Below are 24,894 nucleotides of genomic sequence, written 5' to 3' on the forward strand. Positions count from 1 at the left end.
CTAATGGGAAAAGCTGAAAGGAAAAGAAGTTGGTTGGTTTTGAAGCATTCCACACAGTAAACTGGGGTTTTATGAGTAGTGCAATGGAAGCATTTGCATTCCTTGATACAATAATAAGGTTAATTAGCAGAATATATGAAGGATTGGTGGCAAGAATTAAAGTTGTGTCTGAACAGAGGAACCAGGCACGGGTGTCCTTTTCCCACTGTTTTATATTTAGAGCCATTCACAAAGAAAATAAGACTCAGAAATTCAAAAATATAATTGGTAGGCTAATCAAGAAAAGCTGGTTTATTTGCAGACAATGTTATTTTGTATCTGATAAATCCAGAAAAAGACATCTCAGTGTTGTGGAACATTTTGAGACGGTCTCAAGTCTTTTTGGGATATAAAATTAATGAAGATAAAACCAAAAGCTATAGCTATAAATTATGTTACCCATACCTGAAATGGTTCAGCAATACCTGCACCTATGGGGACATAAGATGAAGTATTTAGGAGAATGGATTAAAATGGATTGTGTTATGGCAGTGAAGAATATATGGGAAGAAAATAAATAAAAAAATAATAAAAATACTGAGAAACTGGAAGCTCTTGTTTATGGCTATGGTTAGTAAAACACAAACAGTGAACATTCTTTAGTCCACTTAGTTTTATATACAGGTCAGTTATATTTTTATCAATCACTGGAGAAGTTGTGGACAATATTTAATAAAGAGTTGAAAGAATTTATCTGGGAGGGGAAGAGGGCAAGGGTTAAGTGGGATAAGTTGATCCTTCCAATAGAACAAGGTGGGCTAGGATTACCTCATTTAAACAGATATTTCAAAGCTGAAAGGGATGATGATCAAGTGGGGGGAGGGGAATTCAAGAAATAAGGAGAAAGTGGTAGTTTGGATACTGATCCTTAGAGAATAACAGCCACACAGAATATATTCATAAAGTAGCAGAACTAAGCTAGTACGAGAATAGAGAAAGACGATTTTTGGCAATAGAGATGACTGCAAGTAGGTGTACAGAGAATAGGCAAAAGGGGGCTGGAATTTACTGAAGAAAACTGGCAAAGGAACTAAGGTACTGGAATCAAATAACTAGAGAGGGAAAGGTAATAGAATGAGATGATGCCAAGACGACATTTGGACTCTAGGCTATATAGTTTGCCTTCCTACCAGGGACTGGTGACAGAGTTTAAGCAAAGAAAGGGATACAGGAATCCTAAGTGAAAGATTTGCTCTGGAAGAGTTTTAGTTGAATGTAGAACAGATGTCACTGTTGAAAAATGGAGGATTAGTAGGGAATATAAAACATTGGATGATAACTAGAAGACTCAATCACAGGAAGTTAGAAAAGACGAGAGAAGAGAGACTGGATAAGCAATTTACAAGGGTATAATGAGAGAACATTTGCATGTCTCCCAAGTATGCAACAACATCTAGAAGATATAAGACTTGAGTGAGAGGATAGTGGTAGTAGCAAATATGTTATGGTGTATCATCAGGGGCACATTCCAGAAGTAGACATGCCTCAAACTCTACAGGACTTTGGTCAGAACATACCCTGATTAATGCATACAGCTGTGGAGGCCCAATACGGATAGGGACATCAAGTTGCTGGAAGGATTCTAGAGAAATGCTATCAAAATGGTTAGTGGAATGGAGGAGAAAGAGTACGATCAGAGAACAGAGCAGCTAGAATGTTCCTCACTTGAGACAAGAAGAGATAGTGAGGACATAGTATGGGGTATACAAGACCATGTCAGGAAGACTTGACATAAAGGGAAGAAGTAAGCACAAGTAGCTAACAGTTGGTGCTAATTACTCCAAGGATCTCCCAAAACACTTTTTCAGAGGATTATAAATGCATGGAATGGACTGCCAGAATAGTGGACAGGAAATCCACAGATGCATTCAAGAGGGCATGGGACAGATGGAAAAAAGATAAAGGTATATGGTACAGAAGGTGGGAAGGGGAGGGTGAATGTCAAATACAGTTAAAAGCACACTGGATACATTTATTGTCTCATATCCCCCGACAAACACAATTTTGACAATCCATGAAGATGCAATGAAGATCCCCTAACAAATACACACACAAAGAAAAGGCACCTTGCCAAAACGATTACAGACTAAAACTAATGAAAGAATTCAGTAACTTGCACAAAAGATGTTAAGTATTCTTTACAAGCAGTTTAGCCACCAGATAAGATAAGACCAACTAGATGTGTCAGTCATTATCAGCTGTCAAGGTCTACATTTTCACCAGTAAACAGTGAACTCCATACCTCTGAATACATACAGCCTAACTGCTAAAACAGGTGAAATGTGTTAAATTATTGTAATTATAATACAGTCACAGCAAGTGGTGCTTTAAGTACTCAAATGCTTTATTAGGCAAACACACCGATGGATTTGTCCAAGAAACATCTTAAATAAATACAATTTAAGTTTCACATTTACTGATTTGACGCATAATTCTAAACTGCAATTATTGTGTGTTTTTTTTTAACAGGCAGTGAAGAAAGGCTGCAGATCAGGCCCCAGCTGGTGGGTTCCCTGAAACAGAAGTGGACTTTCAAACAGTTCTTTAATCATGTCAGCAAATCCTACCCGTCATATTACTGTTATCCATGAGCTCAGCTACTAAATATTTTTGAAGGGCAGATCCAGGAAAGATCCTGAGCTTCAAATCAATTGCAATTTGCAGATCTCACTTAACACCTGTTCTAAGCCTCAAATGAGTCATGTCAGTGGAGACTGGAGTAACCATATCATCATCAGAGCAAAGGGTGTAGAAACAGTCAAGCCTAGCAAAATAAACTTGACCAAAGTATCATACTGTTAACCTCCCCAGTCAATTACGGTTTCTATCAGATGGACCTGTAATGCTGCAACTTTATCCTTTAACACCTTCTTCACACTGTTCAGAAGTTGTTTGTATGAGACTCCACTGCCTATTTGCAAAGTTAACACAGCATTCTAGATTTTTTCAAGTTATGATTCAGACTGATGTAGCAGAAATAATGCAGCATTATTTTTACAACTGAATATTGTGCATGACACAGGAAATCTATTCAAGAGAATTACTAAGGCAAGAAATGAGGTCTGCACATATTTTTAAAAAAGGTCTTCATTACTCAAGTCCCCAGTGAACTGTTATATATGTCTCCTATGTAATCGTACAGATTGCCAACTTGCAATATATTACAGTCCAAAAAGTATGTCATCAAAACATGTTGACTCTTTCAAAGCACCAGTAAAAATAGAGAAAACACATCTTAAACCAATTCATTTTTAGCTCTTATGTAATTAACTACAATCAATGTAATCTTTTAACAAAGGTTACCTTGGAATAACAGAAAACACTTCCTTCAACTCCAGCAACTCCTTGCAAAGTTCTTCTTTCTTTCCTTGTACAATACACAAAAGCTTGCACACTTTGTGGACATCTTCCTTGGATTTCAAGAGATCAAATTCAATAGTTAAGATAAGACTTAAAAGTCCTGCCTTCAGCCGATTGTTTACTATTGCATCTTTTTGAACAGTGCAGTTGGAATCTGATTCAAGAAATGGCATAACCATCTTTTGTATGCAATTCTGCAACAATTCCTTCACCTAAACAAACGAAAAAAGTTTTATTTGACTCTGTTCAATATAAAAGGCATCATGGAACAAAAATATGGGGAACAGGTCAATTAAAACAAAAATTTGCTTAAATTGCATTCTATGATTATGCTACCCGTCCATAATTTAGCTTCCAATTATGAAGGGTTTCAGGAGGAAAAACTCCTCATTGTATTCATTTAAGTACTTGAACATCCTCCTTGGTATCTGCTAGAAGAAGGACACAATAAAATATCAATTTAGGCAGCAGCCTGACCAGTAACATGCTAATGGTCAAACATCTTTTCCCAGTGCTGTCTTAACTCCTTCACTACACATCCAAATTTTCCTTGTTGCCCCTTTCCTGCACTGTGCTTACTTGGGCATTTTCTTTACTCCCTCTGACTCAAAACTGAGTTCCTCAGCTTTAGCACATAACCCAGGGTGACAATACTGTTTCAGGTAGTTGTCCAAAGTGCATATTACAGCACAATAAGAATAAACCACTAATCCAAAGGTCTGAATCCACAGAGGGTTGTTAAGAGATCATCTGCCTACTCCCTATCTAGCACAGATGGATACTATCCGACCTCAGTGTTTTATCCAACTGTTTGTACATCCGTTTTTTTAATTCTCTACCCAATTCAAACCTTTTTCTCTTTCAATGTACCCCTTCAGTCTAAGGGTACAGTAATCTCCCCTTTTCTTTACTGTTATTTTCTTTCATTATTGCTAGAGATACATATTCATAGGAAAGGAATCACCACAGCAAATGATCCCACCAGAAAATTCACTACAAAATATAACAGAATTTCCTTTCTGACAGTACACTCAGTAAGATTCTTTTAATCTCCAGATCTTGAAGGCACATGTCCAACTCAGTGGACATTGAGGCATTTCACATCAGGCTACCTGGTCCTATGCTGTCCAATTTTTCTACCTTGAAAACTGAGTAAGCTGCACAAGAAAAATATAAAACAGGATATGGACATAACATTATACAACTGCAGTTCTAAACAGGACATCAATCACTTGAGGTGGGTGAAAGAGTTCCATGACTACAACAGAAAAATGGAAGAGTAATAATAGCGCACAGGACTGTCTCAAAAATCAATTGGTAGTGAGTACTTGCATATCTGCTGCATTTTAATTTAAAGGGGCCTCTATGGTGGGTTACAGATGAGAGACTGCTCAGCTACATACAACCACCTCTCAGGGAAGCAGATGCCAGACTGTTCTAAGAGGTGAGGCTCAGAAGTTTCAATTCTACCGCAGTAAATTTAAAGAAGTACGACTCATGGAGGGTTTCCCTAAACAATAATCACAGTAAAAACAAGCATCAATGGTCACCTGGCTGTTTCACAAAGGGATACAGTTTTGAAAGTGGCAGCGGAAACAGCAAGAATCCTAGTTAAACAGATTCCATTACTTAATCAACAGGTGATTAATAACTGCATTTTATGTCTTATGGTGACTTATCTATTGAATACCAGATAGCATTTGCTTGATTACTGCCAGGCCCATCCTTAGCTGAAACAAAGGAGATTAATTACCATCTATTTCAGCAAATGCACTCTTTCCAAGGCAAAACGTGAAATGGATGTGCACTGGTACCTCTCAAATGACTGTCAATTTCAGAGGCATTCATGACCCAATTCTGGCTCAAACCTTTTGCTTTCTCCCTCTCAGAATTGCCATTTTTTGGAGAAAAAAAGGTGGCGGACTGCACTCATTACATTTACTAAAAAGTGACTATCATCATGGTTACAGATTTTTTACTTCAAAACCTGCTCACTAGTTTATATACTCTTATTCTGACAACTTTCCAAGTTAGAAATACCTGTGGTTAAAACTATCCACACTTTAGGACCTTTGTTCAAGATTTTGGAGCCTCAGTAACTGAAAGCTGTGGTGTACATTCAAGGTATGAAGGGCCTTCTCCCCTTGGATTCTGACTCCTTCCTAGAAGGAATACATGCTGATTGAGAGAGAGATCCAAAACCACTTCCGAAAGGTAACATGGTTTAGCTGGAACTTCCAGACATTTACCACATGGGAGGCAGTTATCTATAATAGTGTCATGCTTTGGCAATTACACAAGTCAAGATAACCTGATTAAATGATGCTCTGGAGAACTTTAGCAACTTAATGGCTAAATGTCAGGGTGGAAAGGTGACGGTGAAACAATCACTGGCCACAGTGAACCATAAAAATAATAAATCCAGTCTTACAGTCCTTTCTTTCAATCATTCCAATTTGGCAGAAGGACTTGTTATTGCAAGGCCATTTGTTGGTCAGAAGATAAATGAAACTACAGATCTATGTATGAGCACTAAAACAGATCTTAATATGCTATATAAGCAACCCAAAAAAAAAAAAAAAACAATATGAAATATGAAAGAAACAACTAAAACAGATCCACAACTGGAATGCAAATTTAATCCTCTGACGTCTCGGCCGGAGCCTTCAAGGAGTAAAAAACGTACAAACACATACACTTTATATAGACCAAACGCCAATTAATAAAACAATTATACAATAAATCAATTGTCTGCAAAGCACAGCATTATGTCAAATGAATACTCTCCAATTTAAATCTTCATTAAGGCCCTGTGGATACATAGTGTTAAATTTTAAGATATAAATAGCTTCCTTATATAATAAAACCTGTTTAATATTCAAAATATCATGCCAGGAACAATTTATTTTTTCCAAAACTGCACCTTGTAACTCCTCATTTTTACTATTATGAAAATTTCTAAAATGTACAGCTATAGAACTTTCCTCTTTATTATTAGTAATGTCCCTAGCATGTTCCATAAGCCTAACCTTAAAGATGTTAAGTGGAATGAGCGGATGTATTGGGTCACTGTTGATGTTAAGAGCCTCTACACTAACATTAGCCATCAATTTGGTATGGAGGCCGTGAGATTTTTCTAAGTAGATCATCCAGCCACCGAGTATATTTTAGAGCTTATTTATTTTTCTTTGACACATAACTTTTTTGAATTTAATGATTGCCTGTATCGACAAAAATGAGGTACAGCTATGGGGGCAGCTTTTGCCCCCATGTATGCAAATTTAGCTATGGGCCTTTTTGAATCTGAATTTTTGTATAGAAATTATTTTTTTACATAAACATGTTATTAAATATTATAGGTTTGTGGATGATTTGATTTTTCTGGTTGAGGATGGTGAAGCTTTAGTAGATAATTTTATTTTAGATTTGCATAGAAATAGATTTTCTTTGGAATTTGATGGGTTTAAAAGGGGTACATCTATTCCTTTTCTTGACATCATTTTAAATATTGTTGATGGAAAGAGTTTAGTAACATCTGTCAATACAAAGTTTGATGGGGGCACACAGTATGTTTATGGCACTAGTTGCCACCCCCCACATACGTTGGAAGCTTTGCCATATGGGGAAATTTTAAGAATTTCCAGATTATGTAATAATGAGGTTATTTTTGATAAGGAATTGAATTTATTGATGCAAATGTTTAGTCAGAGGGGATATACTAAGGAAGTAATTCAAAATGGTTATAAGAGGTTTTGTGGATACAGGTGTAAAAAAGTTAGTAATAATGTGTATACTAGGTGCCCAGATGCACATAATGATAAGATTGATAAACAAAAGGACATCTTGTATTTTGTTACAACTTATGGTTGTTTTACTGCTGAATTGGTTAAGTTAGTTAACCATTATTGGAACTATTTTAGTTCTTTGAATAATGAGTCATCATGGTTGGATGCCAGAATAAGATTTTCTTAAAAAGAGGTAAGAATATAAAAAATTTTTTAGTGAAGAGTAAATTTTGTTATGCCTTTAGCTAATGTACAACGTAGTTGATCATTAAATGGCACTTTTAAATGTGGTAAATGTAAGGCTTGTAGTTTTGTAGCTAATAGTTTCCCCTGTATTAATAATGTTAGTTTTAATACATGTAGTGTTTTTAGTTGCAACTCTGAGGGGGTGATATATGCCCTTAAATGCCCATGTAATAAATTTTACATCGGGGAGACCAAAAGGGCATTTAAGGTTAGGCTTATGGAACATGCTAGGGACATTACTAATAATAAAGAGGAAAGTTCTATAGCTGTACATTTTAGAAATTTTCATAATAGTAAAAATGAGGGGTTACAAGGTACAGTTTTGGAAAAAATATATTGTTCCTGGCATAATATTTTGAATATTAAACAGGTTTTATTATATAAGGAAGCTATTTATATCTTAAAATTTAACACTATGTATCCACAGGGTCTTAATGAAGATTTAAATTGGAGAGTATTCATTTGACATAATGCTGTGCTTTGCAGACAACTGATTTATTGTATAATTGTTTTATTAATTGGTGTTTGGTCTATATAAAGTGTATGTGTTTGTACGTTTTTTTACTCCTTGAAGGCTACGGCCGAGACGTCAGAGGATTAAATTTGCATTCCAGTTGTGGATCTGTTTTAGTTGTTTCTTTCAGATCTTAATATGCTGAATAAGGTCACAGTAAACAGTAATCTACCTACACTAAATAACAACAATGGTATCAGAATCTGAAAGCCACTCAATGCTATCTGTGGAAAAATCAAATTCTTCGGGAACAGCCTTTAGTGACCTTTATGTCAAGGTTAACAAGTCTGAAGCCCTCGCTTAAAGCAAAGTATTGCTCTCCTGCAAAGACATCACCACCACCACCCACCACCTTTTTCCCATTTTCCACATGTGGTCAGGGTATTGTGTTAACTGTCACCAACTCTCTCGATTCAATGCCATGCATACTCCTCTGCCTTCGACACTCATGCCCATCGCAGATCTTCTTTCCCACAATCTATCCAACTCTTTGCTGGATGCCCTTGTTTCCTCTTACCTTCTTCCTTGTCTGTCCCAAATCCATGTGGTGCAGCAAAAGGAAGGCATACTGCAGACTGAAGCAAGTCATACAGCAAAAGGAGTTAAAGTATAGCCTTCCATATCCAACAAAACTATGTTTGGTACTACAAGGTGGAGCTGTGACCGTCATGATGGCTGTTGAGGTTATTTCCCTTTTTACAGCAGTACAAGCATATTATGGCTGAAGAAGCTGAGGGGTTGTACACTTGGCTCACCTCGGGGACATATATGAGATGGCACTACCCCAGGCACTGGGGACTAACTGCAACAATGGAGGAGAGAAAAAGTAGTGGCAAATGCTCAATGACCATGAACATCTTTGCTCAGAGAAACAACATCAAAGCAACCAGGCTGCCTCAAAATTAACAGGGTGCATTGGCAGTGATTTTATGTTCCTGGTCATCAAAGCATCCAGAGTTTAGAGTCACTTTGTGAATGAATGGGCTGAAGAGCCCTGCATACCAAAACCTACAAAGCCGAATGTCATACCCAGATCAGTAATAAAGAGGCTTCTTTAACTACAAACAAAAGGAATTGCTTTCAAAGATGTTAAGGACTTCTGGCCCTAGAAGACACCAAGACTCCACAGTGCACTTTGAAACATATGTGGTATAGCAACAGGAAGGCATACTGCACACTGAAGCAAGTCATACAGCAAAAGCAGTTAAAATGTAGCCTTCCATATCCAGCAGACTTATGTTTAGTAATACAAGATGGAGCTGTGACTGTCATGGAGGCTGTTGAGGCTAGTTCCCTTTTTACAGCAGTGCCATTATATTACAGCTAAAGAAACAGAGGGTGTGCAAACTTAGCTCACCCCAGTGACATACCAGACACTGTAGACTAACTGCACCACTGGAGGAGAGAAAAACTAGTGGTTCATTTTTGACTTTCTCAGCTACTGACTCTGTCACCTTCTACTGTCTTAAATTTGGAGGACTAAGGCTTCATTACTGAACAACCTTGTAAAATTGACTGCCTGATTTGTTTTTGCTTAACTGGTTGCTGCATACATGCTTGATAAAAACTACTGCAGAATAGGTTATAACAGTATAGTGCTTTGTGGGGTCAGAACAGTTAGTTTTCCTTACTGTGTATTTGTTATTGCTTCCTGCCAGCTAACAGTTCAGTAAGTTTAGTGCAGCATATTTAGCAGGCATGGTAGTGTGAGCCTTGTATACCAAGATGGCCCTTCTGCTGAGGACAAAAGCTCACCAGAACTACATATTTTCTAATTTATAATGTAAAAAGGTGGAAGTACTACAGTACTGCTGCCCGATTCATAAATCTTTTTTATTTTTTTTTTTAAACAGGGACAACTAGTATTAAGTTTAGGCATTGTATGGCTATCTGTGGTTTTAAGAAACAGCAGGGTTACTACAAAAAACAGTTCAGGTAGCCTTGATGAGTTTCTTTCCGTTGTTTCTTTTTACTGGCACAGAGACATGTCTCCTTTCATACTGACATAACAGTAGTACGGCATGTTAAGTGGTGACTAAGACCCCTGGTGGAATATAACATGTTTCTTTGTTAGCTCTCAAAAGGACTAGTGGATCTTACAAGATGGCTGCACACTGATTAACAGCTTAACTTCAGCTCTCACACAGTCCGAAAAAAAGAACTCGGAAGAGGAAGTCTGTGGTCTTATATTTCTGGGTAAATTTCAGTAACTAGAGATTAACTGCACTACCTGGATGGCAGGAAAAAATAGAGGACCTGAAAGAAAATTAGACATAAAAAGTGAGTTAAAAATACTGACAGGGAAAAGTACTGCAGCTGTTCAAAAAGCAGTGCAAGCTTCAGACATGACTTCCAGTAATGTGGAGGAAAATATAAGACAATCACACAGAGACTTGATTAAAATAAACGAAACACTGACAGAATATATCGACTCAAATAACAAAAGACTGGGAAAAAAGGAAGGAGCTTTAAACTCATTCACTCCAATGGAGCTCAGGAAGCTTACACTGTAACTTCCAATAGGCTGAGCCTATGTCTTGACAGAATCAAATTATGTCCTCATACTTCAAACCAATGTTCATATTTGTGGAACCATAGCAGTTATGAAGGAAGAATGAATGGCAAACTATTCAGCATAAACTATGTTTACATTGGTCGAATTACTTAGGTTCTAGGTCTTAAACCAAATTTTATCAGTCACAGTAAGCACAGTAACTATTACATTTGTCATATTTTGTAAACAACTTAAAATATCTCAGCGACCACTCAGGTTACACACATACTGTCAGCATCATTTTATTCATTTAGCTGAGAGCTTTCATATGAGGCTAAGGAGTTCTGTCTGTGTTACTTTGTAGTTGAGATATTTACAAAAGTGTGAACATTATATCGGTATAAATTAATATAATAAAAACAACAGTTAATATCTAGTTGCCTGCACGAAACAGAGGTCAAATATTAATGCAGATGAGTTTGACATTGTGTAGGTTTAAGATGAAATCTTTTAAAACCTTGTACATAGCATGGTTTTAGAATTACTGATGCAAAAAGGAACAAGCAGTATTTGACGCCTAGAGGTGTCAGTAGGATTTAACTGTAAATGCACGTGCAGGTGCTACTCGGATGTAATGAATTAAATAGATATTCAGATGAGCTGATAAAACTGCAAAAATCAGAGGTAAAAATTAAGAAAATGCTGACTGACTATGAGACTTGCTCAAGAAGACAGAGCACAAAGGGAAAACCTGAGATTTTCAGCTATACCAGAGAAGCTGGAAGGAAGAGACTGTATTAATTTTATGAAAGCACAAATAAGCAACGGGACTGGTATTCCACAGCAGGAGTTGTTTATTGAAATGGCACATTGTGTGCATGCTCAAAACCTGACCATGAGAAACCAACCTAGATCTTTAATAGTAAAGATGCAATCTTAAAAGCAGAAGGAGATGATTCTGACAAAACTGTGGCAGAAGAACAAAGTACTAAAAGTGGGAAACAGAGTGTTTGTGGAGAATGATTACTCACTGCACACCAGGCAAAAGATGAGTAAATTTATTCCACCATTCAGGGAATGTTAAGAAGCAGGTGTAACATTCAAATGACTGTATCCAGCTATCTTGAAAATATTCTTAACTGCAGGAACAAAATAATTTTTAATGTAGTACATGCTAAGGAGTAAATACAAAAGCTTCTCCAACAAAAAGTGAGATTCTGCTTCTTGTTCTAATAAAGACCACAGGGAGACTGTGCCAGTGAAACGTTTTCCAATGTTTCGGCGGAAAATACTTGAAAACAGGAAACAAGCACAAGAATCGACTACAACAATTGAGAGTACACTGAAAATGAAGCAGAGACAAGATTAGGAAAATAGAGATGAACAGGAACAAAAACTGTAACTTGGAAATTAAGAAATGTAGGATTAGAAAGCAATAATTATATTTGTGAAATATGAAATAAGAAAATTTGGAAATACGAGACTTTCTGACTTTGTTAAACTTGTAGTGGACTCTAAAGCATATGCCCTACTTCATGGCATTAATGTTTGGAAAAATACTTAGGAGAGGAGGAAGGAGGAAGTTAACTGTTAAGTAAAACTACTTTAAAGCATACACTATAAGAATATTACTTTAAAAAAAAAAGTAGGTTTCCTCAATTATTTTGTGCTCCTGTTTTTTTTCTTCCCTTCCTTCTTCTCTCTCTCTCCCTCTCTTTGTTCAGTTTAAAAAAGGAAGAAAGGTCTGGACGAAACGGCGTGACAGAATAAAAACTGATGTACTTTTTCTCATTCTTTCATAGTGGAATGACTGGATTAAAGCCCTTAGCTAGATTTAATGTTGTTGCTTTTGGCTTTTCCCAGTTAGGGGTCACCACAGTGGAACTCCGGTCCGCTAATGATTGGCAGCAGATTTTGATGAATGCTGAGGTGCCAGCTCGATGTTTAACCTTCAACGAAATCACGCTCATTTACGCATGTCTTTCGAATGCCCACCCAACCGCGGGGAAGACATGCAGCCTCCACACAGAATGCACTCCCTGCACTCCAGCCAAGAATCGAACGGGAGAACCTCTTGCTGAGGCAACAACGCTACCGCTGCACCACCATGGATCTTAGCTTGATTTAATAACATGTTTTAAGAGAAAGCAAGTAAACAAAAAAAGAATATTGAATATTATACTTTTTTTGTCTAGCAAATAAATGTATGTTTTTAGTAGCAACTTTGTCTCCATGGAGACATGAGGACCAGATACAATCTGATAAAGAGAAATTGCTAGGCGATAATGTTTTCTGAAAACATTCAAGTGTTTTCCTATCTGAACTGCTATAAAGATAAGACAAAACTAGACAACACTTAGAAGCACCGGCTGTACCATTCATCTTGGCATAGATAACCTGTCTTTTAGGTTAACCCAAGACTGAGTGTGTCAGTTTGGGAAACATGTTCCAATCAGGAGGGTAAAACTTCAATAATGTACATAGTTTTGTGTGTTAGTATTAAGTTAATAGGTTTTACAGGTATTGGGGTGTTTTTTTTTGTTTGTAGGCTTTCAATAAAACAAAAGGTTTTGTAAGAGTAACATAGGCTCAAATGGATATGACAAGAAACAACTGTATAAAAGATCAACTCACCAAACAGTGCATGCACTTAACACAAAAGCTGGAACTAAATACTTAAAAAAAGCTGTTACATGTTAAAGGTGGGAATAATATCTTTTTAACAAAATGATGCTTTCTGTAATGTCTTTAAATGACAGTGGTCTCACAGATAAATACAAAAAAGAAAGAGTACTGAACTGTATTAAAAATGAGTGCAAATAACTATACTACAGGAGATAAATCTGGAATGAACTAAACATATGAATTTGATAAAGAAAGGTTTTTCAGGGTGGTTATTCAGCGAAATATCTGGGACAAAGAAAAAGAGGAGTACTTAAATTAATTGCAAGAGGATCTCCAATAGTGATAAAAAATAATTAAGATAATAATGGTAGATTTGTGGTACTAAGGGGCTACTGGCAAGGGAGGAGGATTACAATGGCATATATTTACATTCCACTTAAAACTGCTACAATGGATCTTAAGAAAATTCTGGGAGAAATAATCAGCTTTCACTAAGGAATATTACTTGATGGTGGGGCCTAGTATTTGATTTCCAGCACTGAAGTTGTGCCAGGGGCCAAGAATGGAAAATATAACAGAGAAGAGAAGATTTTTGAAGAAATTTACATTTGGCATGGAAGATGTGAATTCAGTACTAGGAGTTTGTATGAATTTACATACTTCCTAAGATACAAATACTGGAAAAGGATGGACAGAATTTACATTTCACAGGAAGATGTGCATTTAATTTAAAGTCTTGATATGCACCCAATAACTATTTCAGATCATGTGCCAGTAATAACTAAAACAAAAATACAGTGTAAAGAAATAAAAATGAGACACTGGCACTTTCCTATCTATCCGTTGAAAAGAGAGGAATTTAAAGGAATGGGTAGTGGAAATTATGGTGCTATTAAAGATGAAATTTCTTCTGAAAAGATAGCTAGGGGGGGTGGATAGAATTAAAGTGGAGTTTAGAAACAGGGTGGAAATAAAAGAAAGAGATATGGTTAAGAACTAACTAGAATTATTTCGAGGGACTGACAAATGTTAAAGTATTGCAGAAAAAGGGCAATCTCTCAGAACAAGAAAAGGAGCAGCTCAGAAAATAAAGGATTACCTCAATAATATGTATAAGTTTAGAAAGACTGCTGTTAAGCAACTGTTTTTTTTGGATAATTCTAGATCACAAAGACTTTTAACACAATGAATCAGGCAACAGAAAGTAGAAAGGCCGTCACCAAGCCTGGGGAGCCTATCAGCAAGGTCGACAACAAGAGATCCTGTAGAAGTACTACAAATATTTCGGAAATTCTAAGAAAATCTGTATAAAGTAGAGAAATATGGAAATCAAGAAAGGTACAAATGGAGATGTTTCTGGAAGAATTAAATATGCCAAGGTTAGACATAGATGAGGCTCAATTACTAACAGGATAGGAGGAGATGAGATGAAAATGGTGATGTATAAATCTACAGGAAAGTCCCCAGGAATAAAATGAGGGGAAAAACTGATAAAGATCTGGAAGGTTTTGTTTAACAGTATTTTAAAAGAAGGAGATGCAACAACATCCTGGAAGAAAGTGGTGGTGACTAATACCTAAACAGGGTGAAGACCCATCAGATCCAGCTTCATACAGACCCACTTCAATACCAAACCATAACTGTGAAATGTTTATGTCAATAATGGCTAAAAGAATGGCAAAAGTGATGCCACAATTGACAGATATTGATCAATGTGGCTTTATAGAGGGGAGGCAAACATTTGGTATCATTAACAGAACACTGCTGATGCAGAGGGAAGCAGAATGTAAGAAAATACCACTGTTGTTGGTAGGTCTTGATGAGGAGAAAGCATTTGCCAGAGTAAGCTGGGACTTTATGAACAGGGCAATGTAAGCATTTGCATTCCTGATAAAAATTATAAGGTTGGTTAGCAGACTATATGAGATTGGAGGTGAAAATTAAAGTGGGTGGGTTTCTCTCTGATAACTTCAGCTTCAGCAGAGGAACAAGGCAGGGGTGTCCTGTTTGCCCTTGGTTATTTGCATTACATTTAGAACCACTGGCAAAGAAAATAAAGGACTCAGAAATTCAAGGATATAATTGGCATGTTGTCAAGAAAAGCTGGCTCTATTTGCTGATGATATTTTATACCTTACAAAACCAGAAAAGGGCATTTCAGTGTTGTAGAACATTTTGACAGTTTCAGATCTTTTCGAGATACAAAATTAATGAAGCTAAAACAAAGGCAATACCTGTAAATTATGCACCCACACACATATTGGTTCAGCAATATCCATATTTATGGGGACATGACAAAATGAGGTACTTAAGAGTATGGATTAAAAATTATTCCGGTGTGGCAGCTAAGGATATGTGGGAACAGACTAAACAAAAAATAATACAAAAACTGAAAAATATGGATACATATATATGTACAGTAAGATACAAGCAGTTAAAATGTTTTTGTCCTTTTATTCTTATACACAGGTCAGGCATATTTTTACCAGCGAGAGGAGAAGCTGTGGATGGCAATTAATAAAGAGCTGAAGGATTTTATCTGGAAGGGGAAGATGGCAAGAGTCAAGTGGGATAAAACTGATTCTTCCAATAGATCAAGGCGGGTTGAGATTACCTGATTTGAAAGGCTACTTCACAGCTACACAGTTAAGGCTCCTAACACAGCACAAGCAGAAATATACAATTCAAAGTGAAAAGGGATGATGATGAAATGGGGGGGGGGGGCTAAAGAAACAGGGACAGACTGGGATTTTGGATGTACATCTTTAAGGAGAATAACAATAAACATACAGATTATACTCACAAAATTAGCAGAAAGTATTCTAAGAACTAAGCCGACATGAGAATGGAGAAATGAGATTCTGATGAGAGGGATGATTGCAATTAAAGATGCACACAATAGTTCAGAGTGGGCTGGAATTTATTGACGAAAACAAAACTGGCAAAAGAACCAAGGTATTGAGAACAAATAACTAGAGAGGAAATGTAAAGGAATGGGAAGACGCCAATAATTTATTTGGACTGCAGGTTACATTGCCTTCTCTATCAAGGACTGATATCAAAATGCATCCAAAGAGAAAGAAACAGGGGGTCCTACATTAAAGACCAGCAGTAGCACAGTTTGTAGTAGAATCTAGAACAAAAGCTGCCGTTAAAAAAAAGGAATAATTAGTAGAGTATATAAAATATTTCATGATAACTGTAAGAATCAATTACTCATCAGAGGAGATTAGAAATGATTGGGTAAAGAGACTGGATAAGCAAATCACAAAGAAACAATGGGGGGTATATGCATGTCTCTGAAATATGCAACAAAATCTAAGAGTTAGGATTTTTGCTTGGAAATGTTTACATGGGTTTTTATACCCCAAGTAGACTCCAGAGAATTTTTCCTCAGGTAGACAACAAATGCTGGAGGTGTGATGGGGAAGAAAAGGGTAACTGGGAACATATTTCCTGGGACTGTAATGAGTTGGCAGACTTTAAAGATTACATGCAGACTACTCTATCTTTTACTTATAAAACATTTGTTTTATTTTAAGTTTTCTGTTCTACTGGAGTTTTAAGAGGTCTTGGCTAGGGTCAGTTAGAAAAGTTAGCAAAGAATTCCTTTACAAAAAGTGAATAACATCAGCTAGTTAGTGGGAGGAACTGAGAAATAACATTCCTCATTTAGCTAAACATATTTGGAGGCATCTCTATTTAGCTGTAGTGTTTGTTTGGCTTGCTTGCTGCACTCTTCCTGAATGTTGCTGATCTCTGTCAGCATTTTATTTTTCCCACCCACCCATTGTTGTATTCTTAAACTTGGTAGCTTTTGAGTTGCCTGCCCCTACTATAAATCTGATTTTGGATACTCCTCCCAGTCCCATCTCATCAGCTCATTCTACTGAGTAGAGAGAGAGACCATTTGAAAAGGTCCACTCCCTTAGTTTCTTAACCTTGAATTATCTTCTGTTTCCTCACTTCCCACTTAAATAAAAATATACTTTATTTAGCTGCTTTTACTGTACTTGTGTTTCTTCCTACTTTATTTTGCTTTTGCTGCATGTTAAGCATTCAATTACATTTATTCTGCTGCATTTATTACTGCTTGTTAGTGGCCTGATTAAACTGTAACTGTTAATCTAAGCCTCCTAATTTTGGTTTAAGCACTTGGGCTTCAGGCTAGTTATTTTAGGTTAAGAAGGTTAGTGGTTTACACTCTTGTGGGAGGACACGGTAGCCTCTGCCCTTCTGAGCTGGGAATTGCCGGTGAAGGCTAGTGTGTCTGTTATTCTAAGTGCCATTGTTCTGGTTTAAGCACTTGGTTTACAGACCATTTATTTCACACTAGGAAAGTTTGTGGTCTACACTCTTGTGGGAATATTCTACTGAATTGATGCTGTATTTAAACTTTTTTTTTTTTGCTGTTGTGACTGCAAATTTATGCACTTTCTAATACTTCTGCATTTTATAGCATATACTAGATTCAGGCTGGCTGAGCCTAGATGGAATCTAGACTGTCTGGTGTCATTTGATCACTAGTCATTTTACATTAAGAAGGCCCCCCTGCACCCTTGTGGCAGAAGTTTGCAGCCAAGAACCCATCTGAGTTTGGGACTGCTGGAATAAGGAACAACTCCTGGTTCAAGTCTGTGGAGAGCACCCCAGCCATATTGGGTTACACCTCCTTCCACACTTTGAAACCATAAAGTGAAGATGTGAAAACTAAAGGAGGTGGTGTATCAATATTCATTAATCAATCTGGAGGTGTATTTATCTTTAAACAGTGTGATTCCCTAGAGACACTTCAGGTGCAACTAATTGTTGGTAGGACACCTATTCAAGTCATTTCCAGCAACAGGCCTCCCTCCACGAATCAGGACACCCACTCTGCCTATTTGCATCTACTTGAGTCTATCAAGATACATCCGAATACCATGGTTTTGGGGGACTTTAACTACTCATCCGTTGACTGGTAAATTACTTGTGCTCAAACTCACTTATCCAAAGGTTCCTCAACTTTATTAACTCCAATGCCCTGGACAAGCTGGTTCACACCCCCACAAGTTGCAACAACATCCTGGATCTTTTGCTTACCAATATAAGGGACCACTGTAGCATCCCCACTGTGACGTCTTTCCTGGTGAGATCAGACCACAAAAATCAGTCCCATTCGAAATAACTATCACACCTAACCCCCTTCTCCAGCAGAAACTAGACTAAACTTCTCCAGACAGATTATAACCTCTTACGGGATGGCATAAACAGCTTCACTGCACCTCCCTCCCCAGATGGAATTGGCAACTATGCAGAGTTCTAAAACAATGCTTTATACAAACACCTGCTTAACTGCACTGACATGGTCGTACCGGACAGGACCAAAACAAGCTCTTCAAGGAGGAGCATACCTGCCTGGTGGACAATTGCCATTAACAGGCTTTACAACCAGATGAAAAAAATACTGTCCAAGAGTAAGTGGGAGAGGGCCCTAAACTAGAAACACTCCCTCTTCAGCTTAAAACAGCAAATACGACTTCTTGTGAAGTCCTCCAAAGCAAACTACATATCCAAGTTAGCTTCCTCATCTATGGACAACCATAAGGCATTCTTTAATTACATCCATAACCTAAAGGGAAAGGCCCAGATTTGCACTGAACTGGTAGTTAAATGATACCACATATACTGAGCCTGTGGACATAGCTAACCTGTTAGCAGACCGGTTCTGTGAAAACTTCACTCCTTTGTCCACGCCACATGTACTCCATGATATCCCTACCACCTGTCCTCTACATTGCATCTCTAAAAAGCAGGTCTTAAACACTCCCTCTAAGGGCGAAAACACAGCATATCTATGTGACCTGATAATATCCCAGGTTGTGTCCTACATGGGCTCCAGCAAGAATTAGCAACACCATTGAGTACTCTTTTCAATCATAGTCTAAGCACCAGCTTTGTCTCAGCTGAATGGAAAATGGCCAGTCTTCCCCTTGCTCAAAAGTAGTGCTTCCACTGATCCCAGAGCAATGCACTGGCCCTCTTCAAATACAATCTGGACTGGATGGGTAACTGTAAATTCACCCCGAGGGTTCCACCTGTGTCCCTCTTGGATAGGGGCAAATAGGTGATGATTGTGGAAACAAGGGTTAGAACTTGACTAGGCATATATGGGCCCTAGGGCCATTAGCCTAACTTCCTATGATCTTATCTTGCTCACATAAGTATGGACAGTATTGAAACAATTCATATACGTGTACATTATTTACACTATAGCCTTTTTTATTGTCTCAAAATGTTCCACAATACTAAAATGCGCCTTTCTGAATTTAAGTACAAAATAACACCATTTGAAAATATTTTTTTCTTGTGAATCATGCCAGTTATAGCCTTGAATTTCTGGATGCCTTTTTTCTTTGTCAATGGGACAAAATATAAAGCAAACTGTGGAGAAAGAAGGCAACCTAACCTGATTCTTCTCTTCAAGCACATATTGTCAGAGAGGGAAACCTGCCACCTTAATTTTTACTGCTGACATTTTATATATTCTCCTTAGTAACATTACCATTTTGTCAGGGAACAAAAAGTGCTACCACTGACCACCTCATAAAACCTAGATCATTCTATCAAATGCTCTCTGTCAAGAAATACCATCAACAGCTGCGTTTTCTTATTTTCTGCTTCCCTCTGCATGATCATCCAAATATTACTAAAGTCAAATCTGTGCTTCCACTCCACAATACCACATGCAGTCTTGTCAACTTTGCCAAAAACTTCTGCCATTCTGTTGGCTTGTATAAACAAACAATTTATAATAAAGGTTTAAAGCACAGAATGCTCTACATGAAACCAGACTGGAAAGGACTTTACCCCTTTATGTAATACAGCTACCATAGCTCTCTTCCATGATGCTGATATCCACCACCCCTTTAAAATATTGTTAAGCAAAAGTTTCCAGATCTTTATCACTTTCCTCCTGACTTCCAAATTTCCACAGGAATATCATCTGTTACTGCCTACTGTTATGAAGTACACATCAATGTCTTCATCTAATATCTTCCTATCTTTGCTACTGTTGAACTTGTCTTCCTCTAACCTTGACATAATTAAGATTTACATAAATATTTCAATACTGGCATAAATGTTAACCTCTTCACCTCCCATGAGCAAGCTACAAGATTTGAGCCTGACCACAAGCAAAAGCCTTTATGAGGTTTACATGTCCTCTCTCTGTCTCTGTGATGTTCCTCTCACAAAACATGCTGGATGTTTCCATCTCAAACTCCCCCTGGAAAAGAGATTTATTTCCTCAGGTGAACAGTTAGCAGCTAATGCTGCAGCTGTGCATTTCTGATTGTGTAATGAGTTGGCAGACTTTAAAAATTCCCTACAAACTGCTCTATCAGATATTGGGTATGCAAACTGATGTAACTAAGGAAATGATTTTTTGAGAATCGGGATTGCCTAGACATAATAAAAGGCCTTCCTGAATCTAAATATTGTGGCTGGCAAAAAACAATGACTAGAAAATGGAAATCAAAGTCAACTAACTTTACTAGATGTAGTGAATATAGCAACAGAGATAAAAGAATTAGAAGTGGGAATTTTAGGAAAAATGTAGGAGCAAATTATATGTAGGAGCAAATTATACATTTTAATTGGCTAGGCTTAAAATGGCTCGCAAGGGCAGTTAGCTTAGTACTAATCTATAAACCTATAAACCTATATAGAAAGAAATGGGAATTGTGGGAACAATATATGCAGAAAAGGAATGGGGTTTAAAAGAAGGCAGACTTTGAATGATCTATGTGATGTTTGACTGACCAGATTGATTATAAGTGATGTATAGTGTTTGCAACTAAAATAGTTTCAATATGGTTTGTAATGTGTAATTTTTGCAGCTAAAATTATGTCAATAAAAAAAGAGATACAGACAACAGCACAGACTCTAGATGGTGTCCATCATGGGAAATGTTGTATAGATCCAGCTGCTTTGGGCATCAAATGTGATGTGCAGTATCTTCTAGATAAGAGAACATGGAACACAGACTTCAGACGTGACAGGGTTGTAAAAACTAGTTTTGTTGTGTTGAGTAATGTAACCAAGACTGGCAAAGGCATATACCAAGGACCCCTGTTAACAGCGGGAAGGGTCTTTGTGCTCTTACTGGCTAATGTGCATCTACCATAAAGCCCAGCAGCCCTGGGTCAATAAGCTACCGGCTGGCCGGTGAGGAAGCTGCGGGTATAGAAGGCTCAAAAGTAAAAAATTACTAGGCTGAAGAATAAAGTTGACTGGAGAGAAAGCAGACGAATTCTAGTGTCTAGAACTCAGGAAGAACAGGAAATATGTGGCGTTGAATGGCATCGCATAAAAACAGCAGATGTGAGGAATACAGAGCAGATGTGTTACTGAAACAGGTATGGGAATGAGGTACATAAAAATGCTGTTGGAATGCAGAAGTCCAGGAACTCATCAAAAGGAGTGCAGGGGGAGGAGGCAAGATGACCATATGAATGCAGCATAAGTTTAGAGCTCTGTAAAAATATTTGTACAGGAATTTAATTATAGCTTATCAATACTTTCTATCAAAACTTATCAATAATATTTTAAACTTCAAACTTACAAGTTTTGGTGGATCTACTCAACAAAATGCCTGTCAAATTATTGGAGACTTATCAGTATGAGCATGGACAGCTCCAAGCATTTTAAAGCAGACAGCACTGAGAAAAGAAATGCAGCAGGTGACTTCAACTCTTCAGGCACTATCCTTACAAATAGATGGTTTTCAGCAAAATCCCGGAAACCTCAGAGCGAACAGCATACAACAAGCAGAAGTATTTAAAGAACTACTTCAACAACATTAAAATAAATTAATGGACATAGAAATTGCTTTATCTGTAATCAATGGGAGACAAAGAAAAAGAACTACAAACTGAATTTTTCCTCAAACAAACCACCTGGCTCCTGAATAAACTTGATGACCTAGAAAACAGGGAAAGACGATGTAATACAACATTTTTTTGTCTCTCGGAAAAAAACAGCAGGTGAAGACATTATTTCTTTCTTAAACCATTGGATCCCAGAAAATTTAGATCTCCAAGGTTTTCCTTATGGAGCAGAGAGAGCCCACAGAGCAACAGGAAAGCCAGTACCACCCTTCCTCCTCATCTCCACCAAGATCTATAGTCATAAAATTTTTATCAATCATAAATAACTTGTTTTAAAGACTGCTTGGAGAAAAGCCCCTTTAAAATCTAATCAAAATCTTATCAGGTTTGACAATGACTACTTCCACCAAGGTTCCAGAAATGAGAAAAAAAATGCTGGCTCCTTGTCAAACTTTTAAAGTAGAATAACATTAATGCTCAAATTATATACCCTGCAAGACTCAAAATACATCTTTCCAATGGAATAAGAACCTTTAACAATCTAGATGAAACTTCTGCCTTTATAAAAGACAGCAACATAATTTCACTTCCTGAAGATATGAACTGTTCTACATCATTAAAGAGATTTTTAGGAAAAAACACTTGGACACATACAAAAATAAGAAACAAGACACTGATACTACTACTGTAAATTCCAACAAATCTCTCAAAGCATCTACTAATAAATGACTTATTTCCTTTTGATAACAAAACAGATGCAAATGGACATACTGCAGTTTTACTTTAATCAAGATCTTTCAGACAAAACAATAACTGCCTTCATCATTCAGCTACAATCCTACAGCACTGTCACAACAATATGCAATACTAAATGAAAATGATAAATAACCACTCAGCTCATTACAGGTAACTCTGTTCTAATTTCATTCATAGGTCTATGAAAACTGAGTGTTTGGCATTACTGCACATGGTGGGGGTCTCCTATTAAAATGCTTTTTATTTAATTTTAAAAGTCTGATAATATAACTATTAGTTCGCATAATTCAACCTTAGCTTATTGAAATGTGGTTACTTATTAAGTCTATATGATCTCTTTCAAGTAAAAATGGCTTGGAGACTTAGTTTATTTGTCTGATATGTTGTATTAGTTGAAAATACTCATGAAAACAGCTGCTAATGTTCGCAACACCTTTATCATTTTTTTAATTAACACTTTCAAATTGCAGGGTTTTTTTTGTTAAAAACCACATTCTTAATCTGAGGTAAAGATTTTCTTACCTCAAGGGGCCTCACAGAAGCTGTTTAAACTGAGCAGCGTCCCTCATGCTATCTGAGAAACTCCCTGGCCATTTTTTTTTTTTTTTTTTTTATGTAACACACTGGAAGAAGGGGGAACTACCTACCTATGAACTATTTCAGTGACGCACTGCTTGCTTCAAATATCCTGTTTTTAGCCGTGACTGCTTGGATTACAAAAATCATCAAGATTAGCTTTTATTTATTTAAAAATTACTTTAAATAGTTATTTATGTTAATACATCTGAATTATTTCTGTTTGATTTTGGTTGTTTTAATTGGTTACTGAATCTAAAAGTATTATTTTCTAAGTATATTGCAAATGCATCTTCACAGACATCAGAAGGTATTTCTCAGATACTATTAAGCTTTCGAGAAATCAACAGTTGCATTTCAGTAATGGCATGTCAGAACATGAGGAGCTGGATCCACCTTAAGTTATAATAATTACATTATGATTAGTTTAAAATAAGCCTCATAAAGGTAGCTCTGATCTTAAAGTAGCTTATTTAACTTTAACCATGACAATGTGACTATGGAAAATACAGCTTTATATCAGTGAATTACTTTATTTTATTTCATAATTACAACTCAGATGCCTCTTAAAACTTACGTTTGCATTCATTTGTAATAGCCTTTAGTAATAAGGTTTATACCCAATAAGAAAAAGTAACTTAACGGTTATATTAACAAAACTATTCTTTTTGTGTGCAGCAACCGGCTTCATTTGGTCAATATAATTCATATTGATCACCTGATAATTCTCTATTTCTGTATACTCTCATAAAAAGAGATTTATTATTTAACTATTTGTATATAAAAAAATGAATAACTTTTTGATGTTTGGGAAGCTTATATCTTAAATGTTTATTCTTTACTTTAGTTAACTCTGTTCAGATTAACTTGATTCAGTTACATACGTCTCACTTATAGGACTTAGAGCTGCTGGACATGGTTATGATAGTTACAGAAAGCAATCTGACAGATCTTAGTTTCTCTCTCAGACTGGGAATTTTAATACTCTCATGTTTGATTTGGAAAACCTTATTCTATTTGATTATATGTTTTGCATCATCTTTTTATTTCTTTTTCAGCTAGGGCTGAATTCACGTTATTACACTTTATAAGTATAGCTAAAATAATCTCAGTTATACTATACTCATTTAAAAATACTTGTGTTTTATGTATTAGAAAGAGTTATGGTTTTAAAACATCAATCACTGATTATATTCCTAAATACTCTTGCATACACCTATATCTTTACCTATAACTTCTCTTAACATAGTCTGAACTATCCAAGGAAAAGACCCAACTTGCTAAGATACTTAAATGTTAATACATCGCAAGTTCTACTTTTACAGGAAACTCATTTTAAATCCACTGAAAAAAATATTTGGAATCCTAATAATTATTCAGTACTAGCTCATTCCTCACATAAATCCAAGAGGAGGGGATTTATGATCCCATGGAAGAAAAATGTAAATCCGCAAATCATACACAAATATGAAGATCCAGAAGGATTATTAGCCCCTATCTTAAAAGCTTAGAAACAGAATTTGGACATCTGTTAACCTTTATTGGTTTCCAGGATTAAGAGCAACAGCAAAACGTCACCTTGATCTCAAAACTAATGTTTATTTAATTAATTTATTTATTTACATTTG

At 36.6% G+C, this 24,894-nt stretch overlaps 1 protein-coding gene across 1 annotated transcript in view; it reads right to left on the reverse strand.

The window, feature by feature from the left end:
- The window catches only part of RNF213 (ring finger protein 213), a gene marked incomplete in the record, with an annotated part of 2,890,576 nt that overhangs the window by 2,124,217 nt on the left and 741,465 nt on the right, over positions 1-24,894 (reverse strand). Inside the window, 1 exon segment of the mRNA XM_044069632.1 lies at positions 3,343-3,611. Coding sequence (XP_043925567.1) covers positions 3,343-3,611 — 269 coding nt within the window.

Source organism: Protopterus annectens, chromosome 4.part0 (assembly GCF_019279795.1).
Source record: "Protopterus annectens isolate FY-2018-M chromosome 4.part0, PAN1.0, whole genome shotgun sequence".
NCBI classification, from domain to species: Eukaryota; Metazoa; Chordata; order Ceratodontiformes; family Protopteridae; genus Protopterus; species Protopterus annectens.